The sequence below is a fragment of the Silurus aristotelis genome (genome assembly GCF_946808225.1).
Source record: "Silurus aristotelis genome assembly, chromosome: 13".
In the NCBI taxonomy this organism is placed as follows: Eukaryota; Metazoa; Chordata; class Actinopteri; order Siluriformes; family Siluridae; genus Silurus; species Silurus aristotelis.
This window is the reverse complement of record NC_139586.1, coordinates 29321420-29349235: the sequence shown is the minus strand read 5'-3', so window position 1 is coordinate 29349235 and position 27816 is coordinate 29321420. Positions and strand designations below refer to the sequence as shown.

Sequence of the window (27816 nt, the reverse complement as noted above, 5' to 3'; positions counted from 1 at the left end):
TTCAGTGGATGCAATGCTTTCTATTTCCAGTTTCAAATATGTGTGATCGAGAAAGGCGTTTTTTTAGATCAATGTAATGTCATTTAAATTCAGAAGAAGAAGAAGAAGAAGAAGAAGAAGAAGAAGAAGAAGAAGAAAGCTTCTGTATATCTCATTCATGCAACAGTCCAATCATCCAAGAATGCAGCAGCAGCACAATTCATAAAATTATGCAGATCCAGGTCAAGAGCTTTACACCAAAAACCAGAATGAGAAAAGAAATGTGATCTGTGGTGCGAAAAACAAAAAACATTTATGGCAAAAGTATTGGGACGTCTGACCTTTCCAGCCATACTGTATGTGCACCCCCCCCAAAGGGGATGTTGTGCCCCCTACTCACTTTATTTATTAATTTAATATACAGTCAACCCCTAATTACTTGTTTTCACTAACAATTTTCATAAAAATGTTTAAAACACATTGTTGTATTATTAATTTTAAGTGATAAATAAAGCTTTTATGTCCATTACTTCACATTTTTTGTTCTGTTTGCATCAAAAAGAAAACAGCTAACTGGTGTAATGTCCAGATGAATTCACTAAGATACTATAGTGTCCAAAATTCACCGATTTTTGGAACTCCTGAGGGTCTTAAAACATAACCTCCGGGTTCTGGGGGGACCAGTGTATATAAAAAATAATTACAATTAATTAATTTTTACACGTTTGCTGGTTTTTTTGTTTTTATCCAGTATCTATTTTAAAACCTATTATTTAATTAATCAACAACAGCATAAGACTACACTGGGTTCCTCATCTGTCAGCTAGGAACAGGACTATACTTTTTTAGTTCTTTGAAGAGTTAAAATTTATTGTTTTATCATTATTAGACCCAATATTATTTATTTTAAAGTGTGTACGCATCATATGTCATTATGTGTGTTCCAGACTTGAGTTCTGCTCAAACATGGCAGGTTGACATTTACATTACATTCATTCATGTTCCTGAGTTCCATCGTTTATAATCATTAAACGACAAGATACCAAAGACATATTTTCAAAAATATATTTTGAAATATATGTTTCACTCATATCATATCTGTATTTAATAATAAAGGTTGGATTTTAAAGTAAAATGTCCCTTAGTTATTAATAGATGATAACTGATCGCTGGAAAGAAAGAAAAATCCATACCGATAGTTTTTCCGGCTGTCATTACGAGAGCGGCCTCTAGAGGCGATTCACTGACACCACGTGCGGTTAAACTTGAACATTTTATGATTTTTGTAATGTGAGTTTGTTAGTTTTTTATCCACGATCCATTTTAAAAACTGTTAGTTGAATTATAAGTTATCAGCGAGTACGACCCAACCTCGCTATCGGTATCGGCAGAATCCATTATCAGTCGACCTCTATTTCATTAACGTAGCCTAATTATTTGTTAGATTCACCCAACAACCAAATGCATATACATAATTAAGTAAATGTTTTGATTTCAATAGCAATGTATATAAAAAATATCATCATGACAGTAATATTGCTTTTTTAATAGGATCTTGAAAAGTAACTCTCGTGTCTGTACGGTGCAGAACAAAATAATAAACTAATCCAGCATTAGGAGGTCAAAAAAAATACATTTAAAATCATTTTAAAATCTACTAAATAATACTGGTATTCACTCCAGCCCATGTGATCTTCTGTTACAGATCAACAGCACATTATGTGGCCCTCAGTCACAAATAAAAAGTTTGGGGACCGCTGGAATAAAGGTTACAGTTTGGTAGTCTTTTAAATAACCAGTAGAGGGCAGCATTTTGTTAAAGAATGGCATTGCGGTCTTTGTGCAACAGAATTGTGTAAAGATAATCCTGTCTACACAAATCAAGTTCAGTCTTGAGCTACTGGCTTGGGTTGTTCTGTCACATTCCAGGAACCAGGAGAAATAAGAACCTTTATCTATCAAAAGAAAGTTTATATAAAAGACATTTACGATATGTTATAACTTGTAGTTGTATTACTTCATCATACTGTTTTAAGATGCATTTTGGTATTGAATATAAATATAAATATACACATATAAAAAAAAACCACAACAAGAATGGTTTCTTTCGATAGTTTGTGTACCTGGGTTTAAATAAACCCTGACCCTAAACCACCCCTGAAGAATTTTCTTATTCAGCATCTACATTATACTGCCAAAAATGTGTTTCATAAGTATTGGACCCCCTGCCATTTTTAGCTATATGTGCTTCTTCTCCATACTTGTTGAGGCACACAGTTGTACCAGACGCATTTGGATGTGGTTGCAATGAAACCTGTTGGAGCATGAGAAAGCCCCTGTGCACAAAGACTGCTCTGTGAAGATCTGCTTCACATGGGTTGAAGTGGAAGATCTGTTGAACAAGAATGAATGTGAACGCTGACTGCACCCCAGACCTTCTTACCTTCTCACCTACATCAGTACCTGACTTCACTAACAATCTTGTAGTGGAATCAGCACAAATCTAAAAGTGAATTGTATGGGTGTTGCTATAGATATGGATGTGTGTGTGATTTGAATTGGGTTCTACCTATGACTGCGACTAATGTTTTGCTCACTGTAATCCCAGCTATGAATGATTCTTGCTTTAAACTCTTGATCTCACTTGGAGCGCTTTTGAGCTCGCTTTTGAAAGCACGTGATTCCGAGGAGAACATCTTCAGCGAGCTCAGCGCAGTCAACATGTGAAAATGAGCTACTTATAGCTACAGCTACATGCAGGCCTGCTGAGACTATGAAAGAGTTACAGCAGGCAGTGGCTGCAACAGAAGATAGTGTTCTTGGATCAACCTTCCCCATAACATTCCACACAAAAGGGCCTTGGGAAACTGGCAGCAATGATCCATCGCTCTCAGTCCTTCATAAGAACCATATTCTCGTCTTCTAGGACATCACGGCCTTTTTTCCGGCCTGCTTTCCGTGATAAATGTGGTGCCATAAAAAAAATAATAAATAAATAAATAACAAAACAAAAACAAGATTTTAATTTCAAAAATTGGAAATCTGCACTCAGCATGACTTGGACTTATAATTTAATCTCGTGTCCTCACAAGCTTTAATTTTTAGTTAAAGTTACACAAAACATATACTATTACAAAATAAATCTGTCTTTTTATTGATATAAATTACAAATCATAGGCCACATCAAGTAGGTATCATTACTAGAATAAGTGCAGACCTTGTGCGTTCCTGCTCCTTCCTTGGCAGTGAAGCCCTGTGATCCAAACCATGTGAGTTGTATGATTGAGCAAGTGCCTCCTTCGTCAGCCCACCCACAACCAGCGCCCCGCACAAGGTCAGCATTCCACCACTGTCATGTGGATTGATGTACATCAACAGCACCCCCCTACACACACTTTCATAACAACTTACAGAGAAACAACATGTGTTTCCTTCACCCCAGAAAGCACCCAACCCACTCAGGCCATCCTACCCACCCTCACGATCAAAGAGCCTTTGGCGAGGCCAGAGACAGATGGGAAGGCAGACAAAATATTAGCTGGCATGCAATATCATAGCGGAGCAGAGCTGAGGCGGGGGGGAGAATGGGGGAGAGAGGGAAAGCTGCTGGAAGGTATTGAATCCTTCAGGAAGTTTCTTCACAAAAGAAATCTGGCAATACGCACACTGGAGTTTTTATTCCGAGCACTGAGTGCAGAGCCGGACTCGCTAGACCTTAAAGCTTCTGGGAATTGCAGGAGTCCTGGATTATCAGGGGGGAACCTATTGTAATAGAAATGAGTACAGTTGCAGTACTGTGGTTTTATTAGAGTGGGTTTTCTTAAGCCTTTTTTCTAAATAAATACCAATGATCAGGACTTCGGTATCTTTTTATTTTTGTATCTTTGACATAAGGAAGCAGTTATGGGAAAATAATCAACAGTAATGAAGTGTGACTACATCATACATACACAGAATATACTTCTTTATCCATTTATACGAGGTGATACCAAAAAACTTCCAGTTTAGTTTTGTAACATGCCAACAGATGGCAGCACAAGGCTGCATGCACAATCACAGGGAGCACCGACCTTCATAACTCAGAGTGCCACAAGACATCGGAAGCTGTGTAACTGGTGTTGTTTGGACCACGTGTGCAAGATCCACAGATGAGGAGATCTGGCGCGAATCACAGAAGGTCTTGAGACGCTTCGACTTTCAGGATACTTCCAGAAGAACGCTGGGTGGCGCTGTGTTGCTGTGCAAGGAGACTATTTCGAAGGTGATCGTCTGTAAACGTAGATAAATTAAGTTTTCTCCAAACATTTTCCTACCACCTCCTATTTATTCCTATAATGCTACGTCGTCTTCTACGTGGAATGTCAATAAAGAGGGAAGATCTTCTCGTGCTGGGAAAAATATCAACTTTGTTATAGATGCATCGAAACTGGATTTCACAATCATCATTATTTCACAGTGAGCATTAATTTGCTCATGTTTATGTGGAGCGTCCACCCCTCAAGTCTCTGTGTTACGGTTATAAATTGATCGTATTGCACAATCATTGTATTAGAATGATTGCATTAGCGTTCTGTATGAAACTTTGATTTTACGTCACAGGAGAAACTACTATCAGACCTGCTGGATCGTCGTCACCTTCAGATCAGACGGTTTCAAGAAGCACCGAGGTATAAGAGAATTCAAAATCTGCCGTTTCTTTGATTCAAAAACAAAAGATGATTTCCATACACAGAGCTGCAAACTATTAGCTGCATCTGTTAAACATTTTTTACTTACAGACAATTTTATTCCAAATGACTCGCAAGTGAAGCGGAATCCTATCCAAGCACGGAGCTTCAGCTTGCTCACTGGATCAACAATAGCTCTTTGAGAATCCTCACAAATTTCCAGTCATTTAAAAGGCCAGAGCTGCTACTATCCCATGAGCGAGCTGCTGCACTGAATGGCATGGACGAGTCACATTATGGCTCATATTCTTTGTGCTTCTGTTGGCAGTGAGGTCTGTTGGTGTCAGAAACAGCAGGTGTGTTTGATTTTCCATGGACAGATGTGCTGATCAAATATTGACAACAGCGTCTCTGAGAGAAAATCATACAAAGTATGCTAATGCATGTATTTAAATACTATAGCCTGTTGAAACACACACACACACACACACACACACACACACACACACACACACACACACACACACACACACACACACACACATATATAGGAGGTGGTATCAAAAAGATTGCAGACTCACTCTGTTTACAAGAAAGTACTTTATATATCCACTTTTCCAAACGATTACCTTCAAACTATCCCCTCAAACAGCAATACAGCTCCCAGTGTTCTTCTGTAACGTGTCCTGTAAGTTTTCTTTTCGAAGCATGTCGAGCATCTTCTAAAATTCATGCTGGATCTCTGCAACAGTGTCAAGACTGCAAGCCAGATCTTCATCTTCAGGAAGAGGGTCCGCAGGAGCTAACTCTGGTGAATAGGGTGGATGCCGAAGTAAGATTGTGTTATTTCTGGTGAGAAGCTCGTGTATGAGAAGCTTGGTGACAGGGTGCAGCTGGAGATATACACGTGAGGATGTCTTTTGGCACAATGACTTATGAAGGCTGGTGCTCCCTGTGACTGTGCGTGCAGCCTTGATACCACCATGATAATGGTAAATAATTGGCAATGGAAGGTGGAAGCTAAATGGTTAAAGCTCTGGGTTTCTGATCGCCAAGCTGCCATGATGGGGCCCATGAGCAAGGCCCTTAACCCTCCGTGCTCCAGGGGGAGCTGTATCATGTCTGACTCTGCGCTCTGAACCCAGCTTTAGAACATTGCTGGGAAATGTAAAGAGAGAATTTCACTGTACTGTAAAGTACATTTGACAAGTAAAAAGCACCTTTTGTATGTTATTTAGCAAAAAAAATAAATGCATTTATGAAATATGGAGAAAAGGGAGCACTTTCTTTGTTTTGTTTTGTTTCCCTTTTTTTTTTAAATAAAAACATTTTCAACCCCAGTTCTCCTCATCTGCCAAATATAACCCATAACAATCAGACTGAGAGGGAGAGGGTTAACACCTGTAAAACATGCTTTCATTACTTCTTTAGAAAATTCAGCTCTTGCTGCAACACAAACGAGAAAACAGCCATCGACCCTCTTCTGCCTTCACGATCATCCAGATATCTGTGATCGACTTGCGTCACTGCGACTAACAGGAATAAGAGAGGATGACCCAGAAATCCTTGTCCTGATGCTGAGATGAACACATCTGTTACACCATTCAGAGACCTACAAAAAACGAGGGAGAGGTTGGTGAGTAAACAGGTGAAGGAATTTATAGCAGCTGTAAGTCATAATAGAACAAACTTGCTCATAGACTCGTCTCATGGTTGTTTAAATACTTGGGGAATGATTTGTTCTCGTGTGGTAACACTACTGTGTTTTATTTATTTACATATTTAGGTTATTTGTCATAGTCCAAATTACAAAGTCATCTGCTTCATTCACATTTAGTCCAGTCTGACATTCAGCCACGAATGACCAGATACAACGCACCAACTGTTGCTGGAGCTTGAGGTTTTGGAAGAATAGCCTGGTGTGTCTGTGGAAATGACTCCCAATACCATAGAGTCAGTGTGGGAATGAAACTTTATTGAACTATTAAACGTCCAGTGACATTTTTTACGATGAATAACAAGAAAAACTCTTGTTTAAAGTCCCCTTTGGTCCCGTTTACAATATATTCACAATGTCTCTTAGTCACAGGATGTCTATATGAAGTATATTTCTTTGACAGAGTTTTGTGACTCACAATGGAAGCTTACAGACAGTGTCTCCAGATGTTAAGTTCTTTATGTGCTGTTACACCCTCATATGCTGCTACTTATGATGGTCTGCTCGGCTTTGCTCGTATATGCTTTCTGGTTTATCGCCAGCTGCATCAAGACGAGTGAAAAGTGACACTTTGCATAGACAGTAACGCAACCTCAGAGTTCCTGTGAATGAATGAATGGATGAATGAATGAATAAATGAATGAATGGATGGATGGATGGATGGATGGATGGATGGATGGATGGATGGATAAATGGATGGATGGATGGATGGATGGATGGATGGATGGATGGATGGATGGATGGATGGATGCAGTGTGGTTAGAATATTCAAGGGCAGGGTCTCTTGGTTTTCACTCTCAGTGCATCCATTGAACTACTACTGTATGAAGAACCACCATTGCTTTGTGGGTATCTGTGTGGGCTTTGGCTTGTAAAGAGCTGGTTGCATCTGCTGAACATTTTCCAAGGACATGGATGTGGTGTAAAATAGTTTAGGAAGCAAATTGCTGGTGACCACAGAAAAAGGAGGAATGATAATGACACCCAGTACCTCCAACCTGAGGCAACCAAATAATCTGTAAATCAGAATCAGAATACTTTATTGAACACTTTATATATCTGAAAAAAATATATATAGTGTGAGAACTACACTGAGGAAAGCTGTCAAGAAAGTCATGAATTCTGTTTCAGCAGACTTATTTAAGGTTTATTGGAGAAGCATGGAGCCTAAATTCATGTAAATCACATGAGAGTCACTTCTCCTGGCTGGACCACAGTGTTGTATTTTTTTTTGGTTAATCCGGTTTTAGTAGAAGAGGTGTGTTTACACCATATGACTTGGAATTCAGACTAAGTAGCTTTAGACTAAACTTCTGTATTTATTATTTTTTTTTCCTGTGTTATATTTTCGAAAACCCATCCAACATGCTGTTTTGATTAACACGTTTAAGCGTGAATGAGATTCGATGCGTGGGAGTTTTTTCTGCCTCATGTCCGAGAAGTTACACGAACAGTGAGGTTTTAAAAAAAAATATATAATAAAAAAATAAAAACCCCTGGTAGAACCACGGCCCCTCCTGCCCCTCCCTGCCCCCTCTTTGCCCCTCCTCGCTCTCTCAAAGCTAAAGTATTTATACGGGGGCGGGCCGCCGCCGGTCCCTCACGCCCACCCCAGACCATTCACGTAAACGGGGGCAGCGCTCCGAGCAGACCCCCCCCCCCCCCCCCCTTTATCTGTGTAAATATTTCAGAGGGAGTCTCATTGCTCGAAACATCTGTATGTGAAGTGTTGGAGGTACCTTCTCCTCATCATGAACTTGTTTTCGGCGCTCCACGGCGTGCTGCTCATCGCGCTGTGCGGAACTCTCGGAAAGCACCAAGCGAACGGTAGGTCCATGAGAACTTTCTTCTTTTTTGATAAGACGGAAAGTTTCTATAATGGGAGTGAATTAATCAGATTCATCCAGAGCTGCTTTAGATCACCTCCAGAAACCGGGAGGACCAGGAACACGATGTACGGAGGAGATACCTGCCAGGTGCAGAACGGAAAAAAATTAGGAAACGATTGATTATTAATGTCGGGAAGAATTGAGTTTTTTTTTTAAGAATATGATCCTGAGCCGACATTAAATTATTAACCAATTTACCAATTAAGCACTAATTAGTTGCTGTTTTTTTTTTTTATATAAATACTATAGTGTGTGTGTGTGTGTATATATATATATATATATATATATATATATATATATATATATATATATATATATATGCAGCTTGCATTTAATGCATATTTGTTATTTGTGAGTCAGGAAGCATTGCTCGAACCCTCCTGCAGGGCAAATAATTATGAATACAAAAGCATTATTTGTAGGACATGCCTGATAGACACAAGGTCCTGCACAATCTTCACATCTGTTTTTACGATTTATCCATACAAAGCGGAGACAACTCGACCGAAACTCAGGAGAATGCAGAAGAAAATGGCTTTACAGTTGTTTTGCCAAGATCTCTGGACCTCATTTTTTTTTTTTATTAGAAAAAAATGCAGAAGAGCGTCCGAGCAGACTGCACGAGCAGTGAAATGATTTGCTGTGAGGATACAGAGAGGTGTTTATGGGGACACAAGTACTAGAGGATATTCAAATCATAAAGTGCGAATGAGTTTTTTACTGTTGCTACCCGGAGGTAGACGATCTGATCATTGTTTCAGACCAGGTCCTGTGAAGTGCATATATTCTAATATCAGTAAATGTTTGTAAATGCATAGCAATAGGAGTAATGTTCAAACTAATCTCTCTCTTTTTATTTTTCTTCCTGTTTCTGCTGGTGTGAACAGCGGGCATGTGCTGGCTGCAGCAGGGTCAGGAACAGCGCTGTGACATGGTCCTGATGCGTGGCGTGAGCAGGGAGGAGTGCTGCGCTGGAGGACGTTTGGACACAGCCTGGTCAAACACCAGCCTTCCGATCAACGAGGTCAGTCTGCTGGGCTTCCTAGGCATCGTGTCCTGCAAACCCTGCAAAGGTAGGTTTCTCCATAAATCCACAAATGTCTTTTTGATTCGTGTTCGGGTGTGAGCTTAAATTCTCTGAATTCCCACCTGTTAGACGTTTCAATTTTCATTAATTCAATTTACCAAGCAACTAAGACGTTAAATACAGATCTGTATTCCATCCCTCATCTGTGGAATCAGTAAATACCACTGTATATTAATAACACTATTATTTTAAAGCCACCATCAAATCTAAAACCCAATATATGTTATATAAAACTCGATTCGAGACGATTGAGACGTCGCTCACCAGGTACTGCAAACCAACCATGAACTGTAACCAGGGGGATTTGTTTTCAATCCCACCTAACAGCATGACGATTTTATTAGTAATGCTGGAACAGTGTGTCTGTAAAGCTCTATAAAGGATCAGTTAGTGTTTAAAAAGTTCATCATGGATCGAGTTGGTACTAATAAAGGCAGAAAGAGGACAAACACACTATCCTCAAACACACCATGGTCCAAGGCAAATCTGGGCCTGATGGCTGGGCTCTTTAAAATCTTGCTCCTGCTCACATTTAGAAGGGAACAAAAGGCTTCATATGGATTTAAGCCAGATGTTCTGTCTAACTCCATCCAGCTGTTTGAGTACAGTCCACTATTGTAAGCCTTGGCCAGGTATGCGGGTTACTCAAGACATTGTAAGTTTAGTAAGTAAGCAAGCATCTTCAGGGATTGGCTGAGATATCACAATGACCAGGAATTTCATCCTCGGAATAAATCTACAAAATACAAAAAAGTACGAGAGTTTTGATATGTATCTTGGCTCATAGCCACCGGAGCTAACAGGTGCCAAGCGATGGCTGCACACACACACACACACACACACACACACACACACACACACGATAGAGTAGAGATCTTTGCTCTCCCCTGCTTATTGGAAAGCAGGCTTGTTTGCCATCCTCCTGTAGAAACGACCGAATTCCAACTCACCGCAGGGAGAAATGGCAGCCACATGCTCAAGAAGTCTGGTCCTCATAAGCCTAGAACACAATCAGTGTCATTAGATACGTCCAAAAAAAAAAAAGCAAAGGAAAAATAGAAAGTTAATTTTATTGTCTGTTCCAGGATTCTTCTCTTCCACTCCCATAAAAATTCTATGGACTACTGGACCTTTTCTTCTATGTTTTCCAGATGGTTCAGCTCAAACCTTCTGACTAACTCAATCTGTAAATTTTCCTTACATTACACTGTCGGACGAGATCACTGGAGCATCCAATTCCTGAACGGTTGCCTAACCTAACTGAAATCATGCCTTAAACAGAGCAGAGAAGGAATGCTGGGATTTCCATAATAGGCAGCTGCATCTGCTCTCGCTCCAGGTGATTTAGTGGCTCATCACTGGAGAGGAGATTCTTTTATTTATTTACTTGTTTATTTTTGACAATAAACAGGCATTTCAGGACTTTGGCGTGTATCAGCACTCATTTCACCGAGGACTTAAGTGAGATTGTTAGATGTTGTGTGTTCCCAGGAATACAGCACTAGTCACTGGGATGAGATTAAGACTGGGATGAGATTAAGACAGTTCGGATGTACAGATGAATTGACGACGTCACAAAGCAGCTTTTCAGAGGTGTAATGTGGGTTTGGATATCTAATGAGCAGTCGTCAGGTGTAGAAGATTAAATCTGTACCATCCACCTGAAATCCATTTATACGTGGAGGCCACATGTTGTTCTGCGGAATTGCGAATATTCGTGGTGTGGATTGTTGAGATGTTCTGAATAATGGTGCTTTGATATTGTAGAAAATGTTAATGAAGATTTTTTGATGCCCTGTTCCTCATAGAGACATGCGAAGGGGTGAAGTGCGGCCTGGGGAAGGTGTGTAGGATGAAGGGTGGTCGTCCTCAGTGCATCTGCTCCCCAGACTGTTCCAACATCTCCAGAAAGCATGCCGTCTGTGGGAGCGACGGGACCACGTATAAAGACGAGTGTGCGCTCCTGATGTCTCGCTGCAGAGGCCACCCTGACCTTGAGATCATGTACCAAGGAGAATGCAAAAGTGAGGTTTTTTTTTATTATTATTCGATTTGATGTTTTAAACAAAGGATCTACAGCAAACTAAACTCGACTTTCTTTCACGTTTGTCCTCAGAGTCATGTTCAAATGTGGTATGCCCGGGCACCCACACGTGCGTGACGGACCAGACCAACAGCGCCCATTGCGTGATGTGCCGCACGGCTCAGTGCCCGATGCCTATTCTCGGCGGTCAGACAATCTGTGGCAACGATAACATCACCTACCCGAGCGCCTGCCATTTGCGCCGCGCCACCTGCTTCTTCGGCCGCTCCATAGGAGTGCGCCATTACGGCCACTGCAGGAGTAAGGACTAAACACCTGTGGATTAAACACCTTCCATATCACGATTGAGCAGAAAAAATAAACGATATTCAAGGCAGGGGTGCAAAGGTTATTTAACGCAGGGTTTTCTAAAAACGAAGTAGCCGAAAATAAATTCTGAGATTTGTGTTTTTATTGGATAAACTACTAAATCCCAAGAACCCTAAAGTCTGCGTAATGAAATTCTTCCCTAAACATATCAATTTCATACTTGGATTGCACGTGAAATTTGTCATACTCGTCCACCTCTGGTTTTGATTCGACGATCGGCATTGCCGTAATAATCAGTGTTCCATTCTGTTTTTTGTTGTCTTTCAGGTAAAGAAGGTAGTGAGGAGAATTCGCTCTTTTAGGGATCTTGGCTTTGCATAAGACCAGCTTGTACAGCACAGTTTATGTGAGCGAGTTGTAACCTCCCGGCAGAGTCATCCGTTCTGTTAAAGGAAGCGCTAGATGCATGCAGTACGTACTTCAGGAGAAATGTGCACCTGTCTTGCTCTCTGGTATGGTATTTTTAACGAATGAAAGTATTGAAGAGATAAACTGTTGTTCGATTTGGATCTAACTATGTGCATATTGTAAATACATTACTGCTCTTATTTATTGGAGAAAACTGCTTCTCCAAACGTGTTTTTTTTTTCTTTTCTTTTTTTTTTTTCTTTTTTTTTTTTATTTATAGTTCCTTTCGTTTGAGCTGCATATTCCCAAACCGGCTGCTTTCACTTTTTGATATTTATTGTGTTCTCATGTACAGACCAGTTAGAGTATAACACTAGCTCATGTAAAAAAATTAAAAATAAAAAAATAAATAAAAGACATGCCCCACTCTTATGCAACCAAACACCAAAATCAAAAAAATCATTTTATTGGATTGTTTCGAATCTTTCTAACAAAAGCTCTGCCTGAGCGTAGAAGAGAAGTGGAAGAGAAACGTCCCCAGATGCACCGCTTTCCTTTAGAAAGTCATGCACCGGCATTATTGCACACTCTGGAGACTATTTATTACAGAAATAAAGCCAAAGAGGAGTGTGTGTGTGTGTGTTCATGTTCGTGTTGTTTGAGTTCCGCTCCACATCATGTCTGGAGGTTAAAGAGTTTGCAGACGTAGAACCAGAGCTTCCAGGCCCGATGCTGTGCCACTTGCACGAACGCTACACTGGCATGAAAGCTAAAGCAAGCTGCCTGCTGAGCAAATGAAATTCCGGGCTACAGTCTAATGGCATTGTGTGTGTGTGTGTGTGTGTGTGTGTGTGTGTGTGTGTGTGTGTGTGTGTGTGTGTGTGTGTGTGTGTGTGTGTTTATGAGAAGGCTGGTTCAGTCCAAAAAATTTTTCAGTCCATTGTACTGTTTTATGGTTCTGCTGTTTTTGTTAAATGCACATCATTTGTGAAGTGCATTATTTTCAGAACGCAAACCCATTCTCTCTCTCTCTCTCTCTCTCTCTCTCTCTCTCTCTCTCTCTCTCTCTCTCTCTCTCCCCCTTTCTTTCTTTTTCTTTTTGGACATTTATTAGTAAACCTCTGCAGTACTTTTAGTAAATTTGTTGACAGGACAGTGATGTAGGCGTACCCATTTAAAACCCTTTTAAAGAACCACATCATTATATATATTATATCCTTGTAAATATATTTGATTTCTTCTTTGTGTATCTACTGTGAGATTTCTTAATGTATCGACTTATTTTTGTATTTTATTACTGACCTTTTAACTCTGATTAAAAAGAGACTTCTGATCCGCCTGTCACGTGTAATCTCTCTGAAACCCGAGACCCGGCACTTTTACGTGACTGCGGCCGATATTTTGTTTTTCCGTACCGATCGAGTCGCTCGAACGTAACAGAGGTTACTAATGAAATGCTTTTATGGTACGATCCACTGCAGTCCGTGGCTCTCTGAAAGCCGCAGCGCTCCAGCTGAGAGTTAATGCATCGTTTACAGCTTTCAGGATCGACACAGGCGTACCGCAGAGATTTCCCCCGAGGTTTCGGGCTTAAGGACTTTCAGAGCCTCGGTTCTGACCAAATGGAATCCGGTGATGCTGAACACAGTCCAGTGACAGTGCAGTAAAACGCCATGACCCTTTGAGGTTCACTGTGGGTGAGGTGAGACACCGGAGGACCACTGACTAATTTTCCTGTATGAAATAGCTCACTTGTTTTTTATGTTTTTTTTTCTTTTTTTTTTTTTTTCCTTTTTTAAATCCCTCAGCCCGGAGAGGAAAGAGGCACTCCCGGCTGCATGCCGCATCTGGTTTAACTTTGGAAGATGTTTATATTCCAATCCAAGCATCATTTTATAACGGTGGGACTAGAATTAAATGTTTGTTCAGACAGACCATAACAATTCCGTACCAAAAAAAGTTGTTTTCTGTAGTGCCTCCCTGTTGTTTTGTGGGCCTGTTGCTTTCCTCTGCAGTTCTCACGACTGCTTCGAGCTCTTTGTTGTCTGAGTGGCACTGAGAATTTCTTGATTGAAATCAAACCCTCATAAGTTGAGGATCGATACGTTAAGTGAGTTTAACTCATACACTAAAATAGGTACAAACAGGGTTTAGGATTTGATCTCATTTTATGATCCATCCAAAGAAGAACTAAATCGAGGGTTGTGTCTCCACAACGTTGGAGCCAAACAATTGTATGAAATTTTCCCTTTACTTAAACTATAATTCCAGAATGACAATGGCTCTGTCCACAAAGCCAGCTCCATGAGGATCTGCTTTACATGGGTTGGATTTGGTGGAAGATCTCCTGCTAAAACCTCAAGTCCTACTGAACATGATGAATGAGAATGCTGCAGGAGGCACCCCAGGCCTCCTCACTTTCTCACCTACATCAGTACCTGACTTTACTAACACCCTTGTGGCTTAATGAATCTCAACAAATCTCCAAATATCTAATGGAGCATCTTCCCAGAAGAGTTGCGAGTATGAAGGAAGTTGAGACTATGTGGAATGGGATGCTCTAAAAGGACATGCTTTGTCTATATAGTGTAACATACAGTTAAAAGGGCTTCTATTTTAGAAGATTATTAAAAGTGGATCTCAAGTTCATCTGTTTTCAGGAAGCATAATGCTCTGACTGCAGATTCAGCTTTTCAGAACCAGTTTCCCCATCATTAAACCCATTCCCCATCATTTAATGGGTTTAATTGCTTCCATGAGTTTTATAGATCCGGAATATATTCCAAATGTAAATGAATAACATTTACATCTTTTTGCATATGGAATTGTTCATTCAGTGGGTGTTCTGGATCAGAAAATGAGCAAACAAATAACGTGAATGAAGATTTATAAAGTGTGAATAAAATAAAAGACGAGCGTGGAAGGAATGGAGACACTGAGACCGATTGTGATTTTCTGTACACATTGTCAGGAAGCAGCTTCACAGAAATCCAGATGTAGATATATTTTGAAGCCTAATGCACAAGCCAGAGTCTCCAGTGTCTGAAAGGAACCTTGAAAGGTAATCAGATTTCAAAGGAAGATAATGAAATGTCTTTTAAATCTTTTATAATAATTGAATACTATGAATGAGATGGTATCAAAAGGTTTCGTGACTCGTGTGCCACAGAGCTGGTCGTCCTCCTTCAAAAGCCCTAAAATCTTGCAGTAGGACTATTGGCGGTGTGGCCCCTTGGGGATGAATTCTTGATGCACAATTCCGCATGGAAAAAGACGATGAGTATGCACTTGGTGGAGCTGTGGACCTGCTTCACCTTTTCGGCCGTGGACCTGATGAGCTCTTCCACTGCGAAGACTGTTGCTTGGTCTCAGGGTCGTACCCGTGCACCCGAGTTTCATCACTTCAATCCTTGACCTGAAGGACGGCTCGTCCACGGCACACTAACTGATTTCTCGGCAGACTTTGATTTGGTGTTCCGTCTGCTCCTGAATCAGCAGCCTGGTGATGAACTTGACAGCAACACGGCGCAAATCCCACTTGAGGATCAACCAGACTGTTCCGTATGACACACAGACAACGGCAGTGACGTCGTGAATTGTTCTCCGATAATCATCATGTACAAGTTGCCGAATTGTTTCGACACAGTCTTCCTGATCTCTTGTCATCCTCCAGTAAAATTCTTTCACTCTTGAAGCGTGTGTGCCAGGACTTACGACTCGTTGCAGCATCGTGGTATATTCGCCGAATCATTTAAAATTTCTCCGTGGCAGATTTCATGCAAAATTTGCTCTTTGTTCTCACTCACTGTTTGTTTGGTCACACACGTGGTCAGAACAGCACCAGTTGCACTGCTCCTGATGTACACATGACGATGTCTTTTGGCACACTGAATTATAAGGTTTGGTGCTCCCTGTGACTGTGCGTGCAGCCTTGTGTTGGTGTCGTGTTACAAAACTAATCTTGAAAATCACCTCATACCTGATGTCAAAAGGTAAGTGTCTTAAAAGAATGTTGAGTATTACAGTGATTATAATTACAGCAGCACTTCTTAGGGACAAAATCAACAGAAGGCAGGTGAGATTATCCACTGAAGGCTTCACATCTCAGAGAAGGACAAGCCATGAGTTCTGCAGTTCAGGATCTGACGTGGAGGTGAAGTTCAAAAGAAAGGGAATTGGTTCCAAACAGTAGAGTCAGTGGTGCCCATGAAAACATAATCAATCTAACATACGTGTATCAGCGCTTTCTTTATTTCCTCCCAAGTGAAGTGCACAATTATTACAGATCCCAGAAAACCACAGAATCACAAATGAAATCAGAACTGAATAAAAGCCATTGAAAGGAATGAGATTTGTTTTGTAGATATTTTTTATTCAAAATTGTACTGTTTGTCATTTCTGGGAAAATGGTTGACAGAATCTGATGACTCTGATGGTCTGATGCACTTGTTGCTTTTCCAATCCTTCCCTTGTGTGTCAGAGTTTACATGTGTGTCAAAATCTCGACTCTCTGCCTCGCTTCAAAAATGCGCTACAATCGACGAAAGCACTACGATTCTTATTAAGTAAACAGCGATAGTAATGGTAATGAATGCTCACTGATAAGTTTAAATGATGCAAGTCACATGCCAAGGCCTTCACGCTCACCAGATCTCGAAGGAGTTGCAGTTGAATACATAATGGAGATGATGAAGCAATGTGTTTGACAGAGCTCTCCACCAGAAACATCAGAAGACTACAGGGGGGAATAACTTTTGGATGTGTTCATTTCGTCGGGTTCATTTCCAGACACGTGTCATATCTTGGAGGAGCACTGAAGCGAATTTGGAAGCGTGGGGTGGTTATGAAGCCTGGTTTCTACTGGAGTGTTAAATATAAACCATTTGCATTTTAGTCTCTTTGTATTGTGTGCATTGGGACATGGGGACAGGATATATATCCTAGAAATCCTCAAATAATTGGAATGCATAAATAATGTACACAGACATAATAAAAAGACAGAAATGTAATACCGCCGTATCCAGTGAACCTCTAATGGCAATGAATTGACTAAATAATCGATGATGAGTTTTTGTTGCCACCTCAAAAAATTCCAATTTGTTTGATATGAACTTCATTTTCACTAACAGCGTACCCCGAAATGTTTCATTCCTCTAATAGCACAATGAAACAATGTGTGCAAATGATGTATAAAAGATAATATGCTTATACACTGATCAGGCATGACATTATGACATTATAACATTATGACATTATAACACTGAGTGGTGAAGTGATGAACACTGATGATCTTCATCATGGCACCTGTTAGTGTGTTGATTTATTTATTATGCAGCAGGTCAACATTTTGTCTTCGAAGTTGATGTTAGAAGCAGGAAAAATGGGCGAGTTTGATTAATTGTGACGTCTAGACGTCTGGGTCAGAGCGCCTCCAACACTGCAGATCTTGTGAGATGTTCCTGGTCTGCAGTGGTCAGTGTCTATCAAAAGTGCTCCAAGAAAGGAACAGTGGTAAACCGGCGACAGGGTCACATGCGGCCGAGGCTCATTGATGCACGTGAGGAGCAGAGGCTGATGGCTCGATCCAACAGATGAGCTCCTGTAGCTCAAACTGCTGAAGAAGTTCATGCACTTCAGCTAGGAGACCCAAACCTTTTCCACAATCCAGCTCCATAAAGATCTGCATCACATGGGTTGGAGTGGAAGATCTCCTGCTGTAGAGCTCCAACTTTAATAAACATGATGAATGTGAATGCTGACTGCATCTCACCTACATCAGTACCTGACTTTACTAACACCCTTGTGGTTGAATGAATATCCATAAAATTTAGTGGAACATCTTCCCAGAAGAGTGAAAGTTATTAGGAGGGTAAATGGAGATTAACTATGGAATTGAAAAATCAAAAAGAAGAACATACCAATCTGATTGTCAGGTGTCCACAAACTTCATCTGTATAATGCATTTTCACTTGATAAGATCTGAAGATTTCTTCTTCTGCTTATTATATTCTGGTCCAGCTGACCTTCACCCTGCACATTTTTTAAATCTTCACAAGAGGTATGGGCCACAAATGACCAAAGGATGCTTAACCAAACAACTGTAATGATGTTTAGCACGGCTTTGACTGTAGTGCAGCACTGCTTTGTTTTCAACATGCAGTGAAAATTCTTCTGAAACTGATTAAGGCACTGAGGGAGAAGAAGTTGATGAAATGTGCCAACTCGCCCCGATAAAACCTCAGATGACTCAAAACCTCACAAACCCAATCAGCGATTATGCCGACAGACATTCGTATGGATAAGTAAATAATTCCTGAATATCGTTAGTAAAAGTGAAATCAAAGTGAAACCATTCATCATGTTGTTCTGACATGTATTTTGTCAATAAACCTAAGTAACAGTAGGTCTGCATTATTGCTACCCACTGAGACCAGGAAACACTGCCAGGAACTTTCAGTTGACAACAACAATTTAAAGTTGTAGGAGACCACCCACTCTTCTCTTCTCCGCTGTTTCATCCTCGACTGGAGCGGCTCCAGACCTTCATGAACTAAGACAGATGTGGTTTATATGAATGACGTCATTTTTAAATCTGAAAATGCAAACAAAAGTTATTTTGTTTAGTGTATAGCACTGACATCATGGATTTTGTTTTTCCCCTTTAGATCGTGACTGATGTAAGATTCAGGACATCGGTGTGCAATAAACTGGGGAACTTTAAGCACATCTCAAACACCTAAAGTGGAACTGTCTTCATGTTTATTGCGTAACTGAAATGGTTTCGAAAGACCCTGAGTCATCGAATGTACCATAAAAACATTTCCAAAATAGATCAGGATTCAAACATGACATAAACAGCCATGTTTTCTATAAAGGAAATGGTTTGAGATTCTTTGTTACGGGGAGAAAAACAGACTTCGGAAGTTAAGCAACCTCTAATTGTTCCAATTAAGAACCGAAAGTGGAGCTGAGATGTTATCTCCGGGCCGCTCTACTGGGACCGCTCTGTCTGTGTGGTCTGCTTCCACATCACTTACTGATTTGCTCCTTGGGTTCAATCCATTACAGATGACAAATTGTGCAGTAAATGTCAGCGTTCGATTGGAAATCTGCTTTGCAGGACAGCGAACATTGAAAGGCAGATTTCCTCGAAACGTGCCTACTGACAGATTAAAGTCCCCATGTAGGGAACACATGATGTTCTAGTAAAAAATCATAATAAAAAATAGAGATCTTTATTTTTATTTTTCAAAGACTCAGGATAAAACACTTTCACATCCAAACCCACAAACTAAAATGCGCTGTTGTTCATCTTAATGTCTGTATTAAATTACTATCCATTTGGAAGAACCAGTCTCTGATTTAAAATTATGAAAGTTCAAACGTTGATAGAGGAAATACAAAGTGCCTGTTCCTTGTGATCTCATTTAGCCATATGGAGTCCATTTCCTTGGAAATCTACACATCAACAGAGCTTGCAGTCCTAAAGCCCGTCTGGAGGACAGACCTCAGACCTGATATGGTCATTAGACACACATGAGTGCCACCCAAGCAGTTTAACGCATCTCCTCTTATCTGTGCTATCTATGGCAGCCCGGGTCTGGGGTAGCCATATTGTTTTCGATGCACTGGGCCTTGACCGAATCCATTTGACACATCTGCTCCGGTTAATACCTTCCAGCAGATGATAAAGATCTAAATCTGGCATGGCATCATGCCGCCTTTCCTTATAATGGCTTAAATGGAATATTTCCAGGAGCACAGAGGCAAACGCTGTTTATAGGAATGTTGATGTGAGTCCAAAAGCCCTGCAACAGGTCAATAACACATTAAATACTCTAAAACCTGGTTCACTTAATGTGCAATTAAGTGAAACTGCTAAAAAACAAATGAGTGATAGAATGACACACTGCATATATATGAAGTGATACAAGGAGTTTTAGGAGATCCAAAAAACGTGTAAAATAAATTAACAAAACCTTTTTATTAATTTGGCCAAAAGACTTGTGGATACCTGACCGATTGCTATGCACACTTTGGAACGTCCCATTCCACATTTAGTTCCTATTTGCTCTTATAATAAGTTCCAGTCTTCTGGGAAGATGTTCCTCTAGATTTTATGGAGATTTGTGGAGATCCATGCAGCCACAAGGGTGTTAGTAGGACATACCGATCTCATGGTCAGTGACTTTTGGCCCTATAGATTATTTTCAAAGTGTATTTTTTTCCGTTGTTTTATTACAGTGATTAGGAATAGGGAATTGTTCAGCCATGACTTGCTGTTTTACAGCAGGAAATGAATATGAGGTAACACGCTAAATTCACTTAGTCATTCAGCACAATGGGGAAGACAAAGAAATATAGCTGTGATGTGCAGCAAAGGGATATTAAAATACACAAAATATGAGGTGGCTATAAGAAATTAGCAAAAAACATTTTTAAAAATGGAGAATTTATTTCTTCCTACTATATTTCCTCAACACACTGTGAAGAGAATGGGGAACTAACAGTGTGAGCTATAATAGAGTACTGTTAGCTGGCTAACTGGTTTAGCTTGCCTGCTTTGTATCATTATCATGCTAGCAAATAAACGGTAATTCATACACGTTATCAGCCACATGCTAAGGTGCCTATTGCACATTATCCCGAGCATCACATGACTACTTAAACATCGAGTGTATACGTGTTATATAAAACTGTTCAAATGTAAAACTTTTTTAAAAAATCAGGCTAGCTAGTCAAGCACACTGAGCTGGCTAATGGCTGCCCTGCAAATTGTCCCCGTTGTTTCTACAAAATGTTTCTACAGGTCAGATGTTGAGAGGTGAAATGTGGATTTTCACTGCAGGTTTTGAATGCCATCATTTGGAAATCATTATACCAGTTGTTTTTTTTGCCATTTATAACTGAAGACACCTGATCAGTGGAGTCGGGGACGTTCTTCATCACTGTCTCAGACACAGGAGAAGTGCAGATTTGGAAATCTTAGACTTTCAGCAGGAAAGTATTGAACCTAATTATTGAAACCGAGTTTTTAGAAATTGCCTAATGAAATGACATCCTGGTTTTTAACAAACATTTTAACTTTAAAACACTTTAGAAATGAATGTAACCACAATATATATAATGAATGTACATTGTAAGATGTGAAAACCTGGTCTCTTAAGGTTTTTGAGATACATGCATGTTCCTTTTGTTTCTGTGCAACAAACTTGGTAAAAATCCAAAACCACAAAAGAATGTGACAGTAAATGAATGGAAGAAATTTCTGAGGAGTCCAAAAGGGACATTTTTGTGTCTAACAGAAGAACTTGATGGAGAGAAGATGTGAGGTGGAGGATTTAATGGTTTGGGGTTTGTTTTGGAGCAGTGAAGCAGAGAGTGAGAGGAATCCTGAACCAACATGGTTCCCATTCCATACTTCATCAACATGCAGTTTCGTCTGGACTGCGGCTCAGTGGAATCGACTTCACTGTACAACAATTGCACTAAATTGTCCTGGTTATATTAACTATACACTCCCGGGTATAGTTTTTAGGTTCACTGGTCGGCGCTATATCTTGTGTTGTCTGTCTGCACTGTCTGTCTGTACTGTTTTTTGTCTGTACTGTTTGCACTCGGTTTAACTCGATGCACTTTATGTAGCTTGTGTTGTGTTGTAGCTCTATGTTGTTTAGTGTAGCACCAGGGTTCCGGAGGAACATTGTCTCGTTTTTACTGTGTACAAATGTGTATAGTAGAAATGACAATAAAAATCTCTTGACTTGACTTGACTTGATCCGAAGCATATGTGCAGGTTCTGTTATTTAGAGAGAGACGTCTGGAGTGAGATTTATCATGGAACCACCTGCCCAGTCACAGCACCTCAGTCCTATTGAACTGCTCTGAGATGAACTGCATCACAAGACAGAAAGAAATCTCCAACTCATGAAGAACATCTCTGGCAAGTTTTACAAAATATTTCAGGTGAATGTTTGGAGAAACAAACTGTCCTGATGCAGGGAGAGTGTAAAGCAAATAAAAATTGTTGAATACAAATAATAAAAGACTGGATTTTCCCCTTAATCTTTTAACAGAACATTTATGAGAGAAGTTCCTTGAATCCCGTGTTCATACTATTAGATAATTACCTGACATTTCTTGGTCCTTTTTTGCAAGGGGATTAAAAACAAAAATCTCTTATGTGGAATTAGTTACACTTTTATTTGAGTAAACAGTTCTGGTACTTTCGGTACCTCTGACGAATTCTGTACAGGTGGTTTAATGGAATGCACTCATTAAACTCATTCGATCAAGAATCCATAATGACGAGATCATGTGACGTCTGTAAAAGACTTCCCGCCAAACAGGCAGACCGGTAAGATAATTAACTGCTTGTATTCGCACACGGTGTTAATGAACACGTCGTATTTCCTCACATGTGTTAAACAACGCTCTCAGCTGGTGTTAAAACTGTTTCTGGCTCAAACCCAGGAAGTTTCGCAGTTTGGCCTGACGCATGACTGTAGTCAGAGTGAGCGTTAATGATGGAAACCATTTGCTGAATCACACAAGCTGGTCTGCACCAGTACAGTATTTCTCAATCCTGCTCGTAAAAAAACATCAGTCTGCATGTTTCCTTACTCCCATTTCAACAGATAATTAGTTTGGGGAAGAGAAACACCAGGGATTTACAATGTCCTCCATTATTACTGGCATCTTTTTCTAAATATAAGCAAAGACGTCTGTGAAAAATTCTCTTTACTTTTTAACCTTTTTATTGTTTTTATTTCTTTTTCATTATTAAAATCAAACACTTGGCAATACAACACAGTTTTAGGTTTATATCTTTGTTAAATATATGTGCCACAATTATTGACACACTTTTATTTAATATCTTTGTTTAAAGGCTCTGGCATGGAGAAGCTGCTGTCGGATCTGTGATGATCGCAAATGTTCAGCTATTTCACGTCAAGTCAAGAAGCTTTCCGACCATATTTCAAGAATTCCAACCATATACAGCTGACGCAGTACACCGTGAAATGAAACAACGTTTCTCCAGGACCCTGATGCTACATACAACAACAATCACAGAAACAGAAAACACAGGGCCAAGGACTAATAATATTTTATGAGTTGCTCAGTAGCTCCTAGTTTTAAAACCACAATGACTGTAGAAGACTGTAGAAAGATCATCAGTCATAATCACACACTCCAGTGCTCATGTTAGTTCTCACTCTCCAGTGTTCTGTAGTGTTTAACGACTATAATCACACTCTTGATGTCACCCAAATGAGGATGAGGTTCTGCTTTTGAGTCTGGTTCCTCTCAAGGTTTCTTCCTCATAACATCTAAAGGGAGTTTTTTCTTCACCACAGTCTCCATGCTGCTCATCAGTGATAAACACACACCATTCACCTTCACTGTTAAATTCTGTAAAGCTGCTTTGAGACGATGTGTGTTGTGAAAAACGCAATAGAAATAAACTTGACTTTGCCAAAATCGCAGCTCTGAGTCTCCTGTAATTCCTGGTGAGGTTGGAGAACACATGGCAAAAGATCTGTGTCCATTCCATCCTCCAGATCCATCAGATACTGAGGTCCATGCCTGTGCACTCGCTTTTTTTCAGTCCATCTCACAGGTTTTCTGCTGGGTCCAGGTCAGCGATTGGGGTGGTCATGGCAGGTCTGTGATTTTATGGATAGTGAATCATTTTGGTGTTGATTTTGATGTATGTTTTGGGATCATTGTCCAAACCACAGGTCATTTTAAACTTACTGGCAGAAGCAGTTGATTTATTTATTTTTTCTTAAAACACTTCCAAATAATTTGTAGTGATGTAAATGACAATATATTTTAGTTGTATAACAAAAATCATAGATACATTTCTCCGTCTGACCCACTGTGCTGTGCTGAGAATTTAGTAAACAGTTTCCTGTTCCATCCAAAATATCATTGGGAAAATACTTTAGAAATATTTTGCTCATTTAAATTTAGAGGGGTGCCAATAATTTTAACAATAAGGACAATCTGCACTGCCACCTTTGCACATATGGACATTGGATTTGAAGGTTGTGGGTTCAAATCACAGACACTCCTGGGCCCCTGAGTAAGGCCCTTCATTCCATTGCTGCTAAGTTGTATGAATGAGATAAACGTAAGTCGCTCTGCTTAAGGACGGATTCCAGATGTCATAAATGTAAATGTATGTAGAGTGTACGTTGGACTTTCTATCCAATCAGATTTTAGCTATGACATCACCTGTTCCAGGCGTTGAAACTTTCTGCAGATAGGCCTTCACAGTGAAAACAGTGGGTGCCTGTAGCCTCAAATCATTGTGGGGGAAGTGACGTGGTAGATCAGTGGTTTAGATCAGTGATCCCCAACCTTTTTTGCGCCACGGACCGGTTTAATGTCAGACAATATTTTCACGGACCGGCCTTTAAGGTGTGGTGAATAAATACAACAAAATAAAATGATACGACTATAAAAACTGATATTTTCTAAATATAATAATAAACGTGCCACTGCTGGGCCCTTGAGCGAGGCTCTTAAGCTTCAATTGCTTAGCTGTGAATAAGGGAAAATTTAAGCTTGAGTTCTTGATTTCTCACAGTTTCTTGCTCTCGGGGAGTTTTTCCGATGCCACTGACTCGCTCATTAAGGATCAAATTATAGGCATAAAATGTGGATCATTTCCAGTACCATGTCTGCTGATATACATGCTGTACACTGTGCCTGCTAATGCGACACTATACACTATCTGACTACAAGATTAGTGCTTTTTAAACGTTTCATTCCACATTTAGTCTCAATTTACTGTTATAATGAGCTCCACTCTTCTGAGAAGATGTTCTACTAGATTTTATGGAGACTTGTTCGACCACGAGGGTGTTAGTAAAGTCAGGTACTGATGTAGGTGAGGTGATGAGGCCTGGGATTAAATGTAATTGCAGTAAAATGAAAAAGAAGAAGCAGAATTGACAATATTATAAAATTGCAATGAAATTTCAGTGGGATTTATAATAAAAACTCGAAATGCAATGCTGAGTATCTGCACATATGCATTTTACAAAAAAAGATCAATGCATGTATGGAAGACACCAGCATGATGAACGGTGGAGGTTCTCCAGGACTGGCCTGTGACGTTATTCTACACATCATGTACGTGTAATGCGTCTGTGTGGTTTTTTTGGTCCTCCTGATTGTGAATCATCACTGAAACATGATGTGTTCTCCTCACAGTTTACACATTTCACCTCTCGCTTTGGCTGCACTGTCATCATCTCCTCGTTATTTATTCCTGCTGAGTAATGTTTTCACTGTAATGCTTTTTTTTTTATTAGTAGTATTCAAGAATACGGAATTAGAATGATGCAAGAACCCTGATGTTTCAGGAGAGAAAGAAAGAAAAAGAAAGGGCTCCTGAAGGCATAAAGAGAATGTCTAAAGCTTGCATATCTGCTGCAGCCACATGACCAGGTTCTAACCCACGGGTCTGAGTCTCTTTCCAGACACAACAGAGAACAGTGAAGCAGCTCATGTGCTGACGCATTTAGAACCGTGGACACAATAACTTTGTTCATACTCGCAGACACAGCAATCCTCTGCTATCAAAGCCTCCTAATCAGAGTACAGGAGAGCAGCGTTGCTCCCACATGACGCCTGAACCGGGTCTGGAACTGCTTCCTATTAACAATGCAATGGTTTTTTTTTTAACGTCCATTAGTGCTGGAGTGTTTGCCACATTGCCTTGTAAGCAGTAAATGAATAAATCCCACACTGGAGCTTGGGTATGTGTTGTGTGTTGTCCCCTCAGTGTGTACAAATACAGAGCTTGCACTATTTTTTATTATTTATTTTTTTAAATCTGGTCCTACGCCGTAAACATCGTGGGTCTGTTTTACATTACTGCTTCTGCAGGCTATTGTCCATTGTTCTGTATATATAACTAATTGGAACCTGGTACATTTTTTTTTGTTGTTGTTGAATTTAACACGCCGTTCCGGCCAATTAACGCCATATTCTGAAGAAGCGTGTTTATAGAGCTAATTCTCAGTGCATGTCTGGTCTGAAGTTCCTGACGATATTGTAACGTTTTACAGAGTTTTACCTCTTCCAGGGATTTTCTAGGTCAAAAACGTTTCTTTTTTTTTTTTTTACAGATATGTGAAACTAGGCTCGGGTGAGCTGTCAGGAAGGACGTGATTGGCTAACGGAAAGTCATGCAGAACCTCCTACTTGCCGTAGTGAGCGTTTCAGGAGGAAGCAGAAACACGGTGTACTTTGGGTCTGGATGAAAATCTTAGGAATATGTCTCTGAAGTCTTAAATCAACAAGTCTACTAGGACATGGTTTATTACCTGTGTCCTTGGGCTTCCAAATTTAACAGTAAATAAGGTTTCAAAACAGAAATGAAAGAAATATACTTATTAAACCTAATAAACAGATCATGATCCATCAGCGAGACCTGGTTCTAACCCAGTAGTCATACCTTCCAGGACATATGGGATATCTCTCATTACAGAGCATCAACATACACCAGTATAACTTTCAGAATGATGAAACGCCGCTCACGTGCCTGAACATATGTACACATCTGTACATGAGTAAATACAGTGTGAGATAAACAGGTGAGAAGGAATCAGGTAACAGAGCAGGCAAGATGTGAGACTGAGGTCCAAAACAAAGTGCTCGCAAAGCTGTGAGCAAAAGCGCCACCTTGTGGTCATGTGTTCGATCAGAAGGCGAATAAATGATGGGTTTTATTCTGACGTTCACATACGATGCGAAGCCAAAAGTATTGGGACATCCGCTTTTTTTCTTTTCACAAATTGTGAAGCACTTCTTTGGATGCAGAAGTATGACGTTTTTGGATTTACTTCAACTTGAAGATCCAAACCGGGTTCCTCTGTGCACAAAGCCAGCTCCATGAAGATATACTTTCAATGGGTTAGAGTGGAAGATCTCCAGCTATAGAGCTCATGATGAATGTGAACTCTGACTGAACCCCAGGCCTCCTCACGTTCTCACTTACATCAGTACCTGACTTTACTTACACACGTTTGGCTGAATAAATCTCCACAAATCTCCAAAATTTAGTGGAACATCTAAAAAAAAACACACACAAACCCTTATTCCCAGATATAATGTGTTAATTTTTCCATTATTTTCATTTTGATTTATTTGCCTGAGTATTTTGTTTCCTGTTTAATGATTACAATAAGCTCAGGGTGTGAAGCCCATTGATCACACACACATGGGAGATGTTTATTTCAAACCCAGGGTTCATCATAAGCCTGTGAAGATCACAAGTTTCATTCTTCATCTTTTTTTTATTTAGCTGGGGTTGTAGGAGTTGAAAGGGGTTGTGGGGTTGTAGGGTAACGGGCTTTGTTTTTATAATTGAGTCAGACTAATCAGTCCTTTTCTCAAATCCTCTGAAGTATGACAGCAGCTTTTACAGAAGCTCATCAGGACTGATGAGACCAACAATCAGTAATCCTTTCACTCATCCACAGTCACTTCTCTATCATTCATCTCAGACGGTTAGATACAATATTTGATAATTATTCAATACATCTTTAATTCAATTCCTTTTTTAGTAGATTCGACACCTCTGAAGATGAATAAAGAAAAGCTCTAACATGTAACATGTGACCTTCCATCCCCTGGAGTTATACGGGTCTGAAAGGTTGTAGGGAAGAGAAGGAAAGAGAGAAAGCCACACTGAGCAG

The 27816-nt window shown here is 40.0% G+C and overlaps 1 protein-coding gene and 1 long non-coding RNA gene across 3 annotated transcripts; both read left to right on the top strand.

Moving 5' to 3' along the window:
* Positions 1-4128: 4128 nt before the first annotated feature.
* Positions 4129-5813, top strand: LOC310736144. 2 transcript variants are annotated; one of them, XR_014536482.1, is made up of 4 exons: positions 4129-4240; positions 4579-4646; positions 4758-5002; positions 5299-5813. It is a non-coding gene; the product is annotated as an uncharacterized lncRNA (long non-coding RNA). The 2 variants fall into 2 exon arrangements; XR_014536483.1 differs by having other exon boundaries at positions 4135-4646.
* Positions 5814-7972: 2159 nt separating this feature from the next.
* Positions 7973-13433, top strand: fstl3 (follistatin-like 3 (secreted glycoprotein)). The gene is made up of 5 exons (XM_083559428.1): positions 7973-8190; positions 9140-9325; positions 11148-11363; positions 11456-11683; positions 12020-13433. Exons 1-5 carry the CDS (start codon positions 8115-8117, stop codon positions 12052-12054), a joined length of 741 nt encoding a protein of 246 aa, XP_083415554.1. The 5' UTR covers positions 7973-8114; the 3' UTR covers positions 12055-13433.
* The last annotated feature ends 14383 nt before the right edge of the window (positions 13434-27816 follow it).